Source organism: Xiphophorus couchianus, chromosome 8 (assembly GCF_001444195.1).
Source record: "Xiphophorus couchianus chromosome 8, X_couchianus-1.0, whole genome shotgun sequence".
Classification (NCBI taxonomy): Eukaryota; Metazoa; Chordata; class Actinopteri; order Cyprinodontiformes; family Poeciliidae; genus Xiphophorus; species Xiphophorus couchianus.
Window position 1 is genome coordinate 16,199,908 of NC_040235.1, and position 11,469 is coordinate 16,211,376.

The 11,469-nt window shown below is 39.5% G+C and overlaps 1 protein-coding gene across 1 annotated transcript; it reads right to left on the reverse strand.

The window, feature by feature from the left end:
- Positions 1 to 106: 106 nt before the first annotated feature.
- Positions 107 to 11,199, reverse strand: wbp1 (WW domain binding protein 1). The gene is made up of 4 exons (XM_028025544.1): positions 10,965 to 11,199; positions 9,923 to 10,025; positions 8,837 to 9,004; positions 107 to 6,548 (listed from the first exon to the last, which is right to left on the reverse strand). Exons 1-4 carry the CDS (start codon positions 11,025 to 11,027, stop codon positions 5,992 to 5,994), a joined length of 891 nt encoding a protein of 296 aa, XP_027881345.1. The 5' UTR covers positions 11,028 to 11,199; the 3' UTR covers positions 107 to 5,991.
- Positions 11,200 to 11,469: the final 270 nt, after the last annotated feature.

Here is an 11,469-nt window from a genome sequence, read left to right on the forward strand (position 1 = left end):
TTTTGGTCTGTTTGGGGTATTTTTGAGTTGCAATGCATAGATTGCTGTAAAACAAGAGTTTGTAGTTAAATTTAGAGGATTTAAAATCAAGAAACACAGACAGTGAGCAGAGCGCCAATGTTTGTTTTATTAAAAAAATAAAATACAAACGATGACCCAGACAGTACACAGTAGACTTGTAACCAAAAACCAAAGCAATTTCATCTGTCAGTCATTGCTCTTTTTTTTCTTCTTTTTCTTGTATTCCACTTTACTCAATTTGGCTTCTTTAAAAGTTACCAGAACAACAATGTAGAAAGAGTGGATTTTCCGTAGATGGCTGCTTCCCTTTCAGATTTACATGTTTCTAATTTTCGGCAAAAAACCCCCCAAAAAAACCATCCTAACCACAGCACCTACTTGTGCTTGGTATTACCCATGGTTTAGAGGAAGGAAAAACATAATTTGTAGATTTTGCAGAAAAAGTCCCACTGACAACCTAGACAATGTTTCTTTCGGATAAATGTTGAGGACTCATTTTGATTGGCCCGATAGCCTAAGATCTGTTGGTTTAATGTAAGCCAACTGTGTTCCATGGTGAGGTCCTTCATGTGTATATTATAGATATATCATGGTGCTGTATTGAGAGGATTAAAGGCAACGGTTAAATATTCTCTGTAAGTTCATAAAGACAGAAAACAAGAAGAAAGTTGCTCTGAAGGGCAGCAGCAAAAAGAACATTTTCAACATTTCTCTTTGAGCATGCACAGGTTTGACATGTGGTTTATCCAGAGTTTATCCATGAGTCAAGAGTGGAAAGTTATTGGGCAGCAGATACAACAAACGGCCAAAAAAAAAAATAAAAGAAGGGGACGAAACATACGCTTTTTAACTAAAACCCCTCGGCATACAGAAGCATACAGAGTTATCATGACATTGCAGTAGCATTACAAGTACATTATTTTTAAAATACATACACATAGACTGATCGATTACAGTACAGCGCAGTGCCACGAGTGCTGACAGTCATATTGCTCGTACTGGTGCCCATGGACATCTGACGGAGAAAGGGGGTCGCAGCATATAACAGTAGGTTTATGTTTTTTGCATAGCCTAGTTGAGTAAAGTTCACAGAGATGCGTGATGTAGGGGGAGCGAATATCAAAACATGTGACAATCATGAAACGTTTCCTTTGGCTTTTTGAGAGACGGTGATCTGAAATCTGTTGTCGCTCTGCTTTTTCCACGATAATAACCCTGAGAGTGAAACCGAACGGACCACGGTCGGGGCGACCTCTTGGGCGCGACCCCTGGATGACCTGCGAAGCGTGGAAATGACGAAGGCCTTTTGCAGATCTACGTGGGTGGATGTGCCCCTTTTCGAAAGGAGTTCAAACGGAGGCAAACAAGCAAATGCAGTTTCTGAGGGTGGAGTCACAGTCCACCGGTAACGTTCCACACATCCACGCATGCAGACGGTTACATGTGCTTTCAGTGTGAACATACGTGTGAGGAGAGACCATCACGCACCTCTGTTAAGGTTGACAAAACAAGAAGGCAAGGATAAAGCCTAAAATAAAGAACAAACACAAGTTCATATACAATAGATTAATATATAAATATGAGCTCCACCACATTGAGAAATGACCAAAGTTCACTTTACGCATCTCTGTGTTCAGATAGTGGATCGCTGTAACTGTGGTTTGAAAAAAAAAAAAAAAGAACAAAACCGATTAATCGCTCAGTAGAGCATATGTCTGATGACAATTTATGATTAATATTTAGCCCTTAGTCTCGGGAAATGTGTAAAAATCAAGGAGGGATTTACAAACGAGCCCCTAACCTCACTGCCCTCCACTGCTGTAATTGGTATTAAATATGTACATGTACAACATGCCTTGTATCCATAGCTCTTGAAGATCTCCACATTTTGTCACATAGCAACCACAAACCTCAAGGTACCTTATGCTTTATGACAGACCAACACAAAATAGTGCATAACTGTGAAGTGAAAGGAGGGCTTCAAATTATATATATATTTTTTTACAAACAAAAGATTTCAAAAATGTGAGGTATCCACATGCATTTTCTCTGATACCACTAATCAAAAGTACAACCAATGACCTTCTGAAATCACATCATTTTGTAAACAGAGTCAACCTGAGTATAATTTCATTAAAGGCCTCAGAATCTGGTTCTATGACGAGTCAGCCATGTAGGAGATGCAGCGGCCATGTAGAAGGAAAGATTATAGTCCAGTGGGACCAGTACGGTGGAAAACAAACACGGCGCAGCAATCTGAACATGCCGTTCCCACTGCAAACCATGGTGGTGGCAGGGTCATACTGTGTGGATGCTTTGAACCAGTGAGGCAGTTCAGAGTTGGAGAAAAATCTTTTAAAAAGTCTATAAAAAAACAAACAAGCGAAAGAAAAAACTTTGGACTGGGGGAAATTCACCTTCCAGCAAGACGACACTAAAGACACAGCGAGAGCTCCGATGGAATGGTTTAGGTCACAACATATTCATGTGACAGAATGGTCCAGTTAAAGCCTGGACAAAAAAACAAACGAATAAAAATCACTACTTAATCTTCAAAGAATTGGTGAAAAAAAAAATTTCTAGATATTAGACACCCATACATGTTTTTCCTTCTACTTATGCTCTATTTCGTATTGGTCTGTGATATAAAATACCACAAAACGATTTGTGGTTGTTGGATGAAAGAGGATGGAAAACTTCAGCAGGTGTGAATATTTTTGCAAGGCACTGTGAACAATGGTGAGTCTTTTCCAAAAAAAAAAACAGTAACAGCAACAATCTTGCTTCCTCGTGCTTCAATCTAATGCACAGGAATGCAAAAACAAAACTGAGCACAATAAATCTGGTCTGAACACATTATATCAGTGCCACAGCTATAAGTACACACAGTATTTTTTTAATTCAACAACCACTTCTCAGCAACAAAACCACGTCAGTTCAGTGGCTTTTAAATGTACGCCACATCCTCTAAGCACAGAGCCTGCGAACGTTTCTAAAACGAGATTAAATGCTACTTTCTACTGACACAACAGTGCTCATTTGCTCTCTAATACAACCATGCTTGCACAACTATTACGATTTATAAAAAAAGAAAAAAATAAGACGACTACACCTACTCTAATAAGGCAGTATTACACCAGTTTCCACATACAGAGGTTATATATTATCTGTGCAGCTCTAATCAAGACATCGGCTTTATAGAAATGCAACAAGGCAGTTTAAGGTGTGCTGTCAAGAAAAAAAAAAAAAAAAAACACGTTTTATCAAATCTGCTTAGGGGTGTGCAGGCATGCTCACATTGCAACCGCTCCTCTGCAAAGGTCATGTCAGAATGGCTTCATGTTCAAGCACCTGTTAGGTGACACAGCACTATCGCAACAAAAGGACTGGGAACATTTTGAAAGTTTCAGCCCGCAGTGCGTGTGTGCATCATTCTGTCCCGACACGTTCTGCCGTGTTCCTCTGCTACATTCTAGCCACAGCAGCACTCTAACCTAACCAACCACAACCTAGAAAAATAATTTAAAAAAAAAAAAGCTGCTGCAGGCCGGTGAAGAGAGGAAACATTTTCATTCTGATGCGCACAAACAAAATGACTTTATGTGTTTTGTGTGGAACTAATAAGAGGAGAACTTTTTTCTCAAGCAACACTGAAGTGTTTGTGTTCCTCCTCTTTATGAAGCCATGGTGTAAACTTCTTGTACAAAAGTCGGACTGGTGTCTGATTCAGGCACTGAACCCATTTTAAAAAACAAATAGGCATGGACCGGCTATCGGGATGGAGGCTCAAGTTTTGTCCAGCTTTTTCAAGCGTATTGTGATCAATTAACACCCCTCCCCCACTTGTTGCTGCACACTGCTTTTCAGCTGGTAAGGAAAGAGCTACTATGCTTTTTCACTTCAAAATTTAGCAAGTGTTTTATTGTGTAAATATTTTTAAAACGTTATATTTCACACCCTGATAATCTCCCAGCCGCCCATGCCTGGTTGGAATATTAAAGCCACTGATATTGCCAAAGAAGCAGCTTTAGAGCATTGCATTGTGGGTGCATGCGTGCACGTATGCTGTCAGATGACCTGAGTTTTTACACACAATCAGAGCAGATGTATAAAAAGCTTGATCTCTTTTTCTTTTTTTTTTTCTTTTCCCCAAACTTCATTCTTTTAAGGTTTATTTCCTGACAATAACTTGTCTCAGACAGAAGAATGTCCGTGTAGGAACTTCATTATGCCGCGGCTTTCCCCATCTGCTTTCTTTTTTTTTACATATTCCAAGCAAACAAACTACAGTTTGGGAAAACAAGCTGCATGCATTGGTGCGGAACATGCAGTTCATTACAAGCATTTTTGTGGTCGTGCCAAGACCAAATCGACTGTCGAGCAGAGCTTGCAACCATCTCAGCTTGCTAATGTACTGGCCCTCTGTTGCCAGTGGAAAAATGCCACTGCAAATCCCTCACACTGACAAAAGCTATAGAAAGAACAGAAACCCACGACAGCACCAGCTACCTAGTTAGCACTCATCAAGAAAACTACATCAAGACATCGAAAAAGGAATCAATCCACCGCTTTACCCCTAAAAATATTTAAACTGAGTTCCTCAGCCACCGCAGGGTAAGACTGTTGGAAGTGATGAGCAAAGCAAGTATTAAAAATGACGGAATATGCTAATTCACTCAAATATAAAACACCAAGTCATGCCTCGTGCAAAAAGAAAAAAAACCCCATCAAAATCAGTGCTTTAAATTTTTACCTCACAGATCTCCAAAGCATATCTCATAATTTTGTCACTGCACTGTCAACCGCACACACCCGCATCCAGGAAATCTGCTGCAAGGAATCATGACACCTGTGGCATTTACTAAAGCAGAGCTGGTTATGTGATGAAAAAGCAAAGAGCAACTACATCCTTCAATATTGACATAAAAAAAAACAACATGCTGAGTGATAAAAATTCCCTCAGCGAAAACAAGTTAAATAAAACACAACATAGATCTCCCCTCAATACCTTTTTTTGACTAAAAACCTGCCCATGTTGTTAGTACAAGGGTTTTACTGCAGCTAGGAACTGAAGTGGGGGAAGATCGCATGCATACATGCAGACAATCGATAAATCACTACAATGCTGAGCACCACTTTAATCATTCTAATTAGATATCAAGCAGCCCTGGTGACAACATTATGATATCAAAACAAGAAAAAACAAAACAAAAAAAAAAACGGGTGACATTTAAAACACAAGAAGCTGATCTCTTCTCCGCTCAAGTGTTTTAGCCCCTCCGCCCCAACATGGGCGGCCATGACCTCAGAGATGACATCACTGTGCAGCTGTGGCCTAGATTTCACAGCAAACACTCAGTACTTCTACGCATTAAACGGCTTTGGGAAAAATAAAAAAAAACATAATCGGATTCTAATTTTTGCAAGATCAAGCTGATTGCTGAAAATGTTTGTTCTTCCCTCAAACGTGTTCAGTCTTGGGGGAGACCCGAGAAACGTTGTTTTGCCGTGTTTTGCAGCATGCTTCAAACCTCAGTTGGGAGGGCAGGGCGGAAATGTTCTGACCTACGAGGGTTTTGGAACAGAAACGTGAAAGCAGCGCTGTGGAAGATGGCGAGAGAAATGGTCAATTCTGCCTTCAATCCAAAATGGCCGCTTCCTTTCTTTTTCACCACTCAGTGACGTTCTCACGCCGAACAGAAGGTAGAAATATACCCGACAGAGAAGCAGAACGTTTGCTGGATCCCCCCGCTAAGAGAAGTATAGGGGAAAAGCCGTGCCTTGCCCACATTGTTATTGTATAAATCCTAAACAAAAGCCAGAACTGATTAGTTAACATCATCATTTCGCAAATATTAGTTCAGAGAAATAAAGCATAGCCATTCCCCCTGCGCCAATGTCGGTGGCGATAGTTATGGCCCTGTGTGAAGCTGAAAGCTGCATTAGTTTGCTGGTTGTTGATGCTGTGGATCACACCATGTGGTCTCCAGTGCTGGTGTTGGCGGACTGGCATGGCAGCTCAGAGCTGCACTCCTTCTGCCTGAAGGTCTCCTGCGGGCGTCCGGAGCAGCAGTCCCTGCCGGCACCTTTGCACATCCAGTTTTCCTCATCGCTTTCCTCCTCCGGCCCTGAGCCCTCGTCTACATCCAGCTGGCAAACGCAAACCTCAATCCCTGAGTCGCCGGTCACGTGCCGGCGTCGGGTTACGAGCTCGTCGTCCTCCTCATCTTCCCCCTCCACCGCCGCCGCCCCCGACAGCAAAACATCTACGCTCTCCTCTTCCCGGCTCTGTGGTTGGTCAGCTTGTGACATTGCCCCCTCAACTGACGAGACGCCGGATGCCTGACGGTGCGCCGCTGGCTCTGCGTCAGGGAACATTCGTGGCACGGAGACAGACACCGGCTGGCTTATTTGAGGAGCGGCCGCCGGAGCTGACTCAGGAGGGTTTTCGGAGTACGGGGGAGGCGGGGTCGGGGGGTGACCCACGACTTCTTCGTAGTCGGGAAGCTTGCAGTCATTCCAAAACCCTGAGGATCATAAAACAATAAGTTGTAGGAGTTTAGTCCTTCACTACGTTGATCAAAAGAAGAGGAATTAAAAAGGAAAAGGATATAAATTTATCTGAGCTCGCTTCCTATAAAAGCAATTAATAAAGGACAAATAAATCTAACTTTAGATTTTTTTAGATTAGTTTTAAAAACGCATTTTAACAATAAAAAAAAAGTCTTTGTAACCACACCTCCCACAGGAAGTGAGTAACGACAGGCATTTTGTCAATAAATTGACAAAATGATCTAATTATAATTTCATAGGAAAATTACAAACTTTTTTTTCAGCAGCTGGCTGTACTAGTCATTTTTCTAGGGTTTATGCTTCACATGAATGCCAGACAGATACATTAATAATGTTTGCTCTTTTGGGTTTGTTTTGCATCCATTGTTTGGTTTGCAAATTTTGCACCTTAACCTATGTCCTGGTCAAACATCAGTTGCTTTTCAGGTTAAAGCAGGTTGCAAATAATTCACCCTTTCCTTGTCAAATCTACTGAAATTTTCTGTCATAATTTATTTGCAAAATTCTTCTTTTACTACAGCAAAGTGCATTCCCTCAGGTTGTGGTCAGCAAAGAGTTCAACTCTCCCCCATCTGGTTCAGTCCATCAGTCGGATGTTTACGTCAGCTAAAGATGGTGATGATAACTGTGAATTTCCCCACACCGACGGGTGAACGAAATTTAGTTACCCAAGACTGCTCAGGTAGCAAAACAAACAAACAAAAAAGATGAAGGGTGTGGCTTTGTAACTTAATTGGTTAATATTTTAATAGAGTGCCACTCATCAGTTTCAGAAAAATGCTGCTTTGACTTGTTTGTAGCAAGATGCAAAGAACACTGTACAAGAAGTAACTCAATTACGCCTTACCAACAGAGCAACAACAACAGTATTAGGTGTTTGAGTTTTTCATTAAACTTATTATGGGTACTATTACAATCTGATGATGCAGTGTTTTTTTAAAAGATGAGTTGTCTCCGTTTTTACTGGATGGAAGGCCTGCTAGACATCGAGAGTGTCTCTGTGTGAGTCACTGTCTAGATATGCATGCAGGTTGGAGTTGTGTTGTCATTCTTGACTTGAAATTAAGCTTGCTCCCTCTGGGTTTTACACTCTGACAAATGGGAAGCTTGTCCAACTGCCACTTGTGATATTAATGGACATGATATCCTTTTTCCTGCCAAGGTCTAGAGTGACCACTGACATTAAGGTGACGTCTCTGCTGTTGGCTGTCACTGCTGCAGTTTGAGCTCAACCACAAGTCTTCAAAACACAAAGATTTGCAGTCGAGTGCGACAAGATCAGGATAAATATCTGGTTTTGGCTCATTAAAAATCAAGAGAAATCGACAATCGTCTGGTATCAGAAATAATAAAAGCATGTGAAGATACGGTAAAGGAGATTAATAAAGTGCAATCAAACTAAAGTACATCAGGAAAGTTTGTCACAAAAGAGATTTTCTGATCGTTTAATATTACTTGACTACAAGTCTGTATCTCATGATCTGTGTTCAGTATAAAGAGATAAATGTGAAAGAAGTTCCTTTGGCAAACAAAAAAATAAATAAATTGCCACATACATTGAAACAAAAACAATATGGACATTAGTTGTGAGATATAAAGTTTGGGCATGTGAGACAAAAAAGAGAAATTACAATAATTCCTTGCAAAAGTATTAACGGTCTTTCAATTTTTTGATATTTTTGTCACTCCTTCAACCACAAAATTCAGTGTATTCATTAGGACTTTTTGTAAAGACCAACATGCAGGGTATAATTGTAAAGTGGAAGGAAAATTATATGATTTTGTTTTTATTCAAGGTGGGGATGATGTGCTTAGGGTTATGTGCAGTGTTAGTGTTAGCCTCGCCTCACACACCCAGTATTTTGCATATATTATTAAAATTAAAATTTTGATCTTATCTATCCAGAGTATACTGTGTTCCTTTTTGAGGCTTGAAGCAAACATTAAGCATAATTTAGAGTTGCAAATCTGAAAAGTAACAAATACAAATACATTCCACACTTTTCTGATCTTTATTTGTAACAAGTGTGGAATACCATGCAATGGTTTCTTCCCCTTACAGTTGTGCACTGCTCTGTGTTGTTTTTCCATAGAAATTCACAAAAAAATTCAATTAAATTAAGTTTGTGGTTGTAACATGACAAAATGTGGAAAAAACTTACAAGGGGTGTACAGTACTTACTTTTGCAAGGCAGCATCTTTGACACAAACATTTTAAACCACAACTAAATCACAATCTTACTTAAATTGAGAGGTGGCGGTGTAATGAAGGAGCTGGAAGCACCCTGATAGGCCATTAGGCTGATCTCACGTTGCCGTTGCTCCTGTTGCAGACGCATTTTAACTCTCCGGTGTCGGTAGGCACAACAGCAACTGAGCATTATGATTAGCGTCCATACCAACCAGAACCCTGAGGGAAGAAGCAGTCTCAGTTTAATCTTAGCACTGTACAAGGTTAGGTATAGCTAAAACAAATAATGAGGAGTAAAACATATTTAATTTTATTGTAAGAAATTAAAGAGAAGGAACTGAAATCAAAGTAAAACACCCTTTATTGCTTTTAGAAATTTAAAATGTCTTTTTTAAAATAAGGGCACAGGCACAAAACATAGAAACTCCAAGATTTTTACAACTATTTTTTTTTTTACATTTATCCAAAGTTGAAAAAAGATCAGGTGAGATGTAATAATTTTATCGATTTTTCTAAACTGTCCAGGAAAGCAATCCTTGTAATACAATATAATGTAAATATGTTCTCAATTCTTTTTAGATTAATTTAATTTTATAAATGTACTTTCACCTTCCTAGGGTGTCTGGCTTTAAATATGAAGCATACAAAAACTAAATATGTGAAGATAAAGGAGTGAAAAAATAGAAAGATGAAAGATGGACTTTCATCTTCTGAATGAACAGAATGATGCCATAATGAATTGATAGTCAGCCAATATAATGTAAGGATGGATAGTGAAAAAAAAAGAGTGCATGTGAAGATATTTAATGGAGATTAATAAATGTGCAATCAAGGACAATGGGTAGATTGATGGATGGTTTGACCAAGCAGGACTACTTTCAGAAAATGGGATATAGTGAAATGCCTGGAAATACAAATATTTTTCCATACTTGTCCAGACCTTGAAAACACTAAACTCCTTACTTTTTCAGACTGAAAAGGAACCTTGAAAGCGCCTGATTCAATCACAAAGCAGGTTCTATATTCAATTTAATAGTACCTCCAGAGAACCAACAGTGACAAAAAGTGTATATTCTTTACCATTTAGTAGTCACACATTAAAAAGTTTAGACACACACACTGCACATTTGTACTTACACCATAGTTCGTAGTAGTAAGTGCAGCATTCTGTCTCCCCACAGCAGTAACCCATCTCACAGCGGTACTGTTCATTATTTACCCCCGAACAAAATTCTTTTCCCTTCAATACACAGGAGAGGTAGACACAGAGGAAGGCAGAGTAAATATCCGAGCAGAAAAGTAAACAAATACAAGGCCAGCAAGCTTGTCCTTTCTCGTTGTCACTTCAATGTCACTTTCTATAAAGTTGGATATGTCTGTCAACTATACATTTAAGTATATGAAATGTACTTTCTTGTGGTAAATCCAAAAATGCTAACACTTGGCCAGTAGATTATTAAATAAAAGCAGCAGCTAAACCATTAAAAATGTTGTTTAAAATTACAAAGAAATTATGCTGTTTGAGTGACATTAGTTTCGTTTAGCTAAAGGCCAAATTAATACATAATAGTTGCTTTAAAAGGGCCCGAGGGGAAAAACATTTTAGTCTGGCTTTATTTTTTATGCTAATAAGATTTTAGAAAATACGCGATAACGAAATTCCTTCACTGTCAAAACTATTGTTTAACTATTATCTAGATGTTTCAAATATATTTATACTTTAGACTACCTTTGAATGAGGTCTGTTTCTCATCAAATTGCTCGTACTAAGTTAAAACGTTTATTTATGGTGAAATGTTCTGTCAATAAGTTGCCTACTCGGTCTGGCGAGCTAACATCAGCAGCTATGAATAAATAAGTCGATTCGCCGGGTACCCGTTAGCAAAACCGCTAGCCTTAATCTTAACACCTTCGGTTCTAACTCTCAAAATGGGCCATTGAAACACCATTGTGAATGTACTTTACATAGAAAACAATTCTAGTTTTTACAATAATTCTTAAAATATGAAGGGAAACTTTTGCTAACTGACGTCACCCACGGCAAACAGAAGCGAACCGTGCCCCGTTTCCTTTGTGGAGGAGACAAAAAAGAATCGCAGGCGGGCCTTCACCAAGCCCCGGAGCAGCGGTCTGGGCTGGAAGCTTACGCCGACAGGGTGAGCTCACAGTACGGTCTTACCTGCACCAGACAGGTCCCGGTACAAAGAAGACCTACAATGGATCCCAGTGTTTTCTGTGGCATCTCTCTGGGTTATCTGCCGTGAACACGACGGGAACCATAAAGCAATCGGTCAATCGGACCGGACCACCAGCAGCAGTGACAGCGGATGGCTGAAAGCTACCAACTAACGGTTCAGCCTGTCACACTCAGACATGTTTTTGTTGTTTGACCGAGAAACACTCCCCAGTACGGATATGAGTCTGGAACGCGTATTGAACTGTAGGGGGCGCTGTGTGTAAGTGTTTAAAAAACCAAATTAAAAACAAGATTTTACGAAATGAATCTTTTCTGTATAATATATTAACACTGTAGGTAAACTCTAAACTCAATTAAACTCTAAAAAACAAAAAATAAAACAGGATAGAGCAATTCTTTTTTTCCCGTCCCAGTGGGGAAATTCAATACACACAAAAATAAAACATAAAATTGTGCAAAAGAAAAGTAAAATTGCACATTTTGCTTG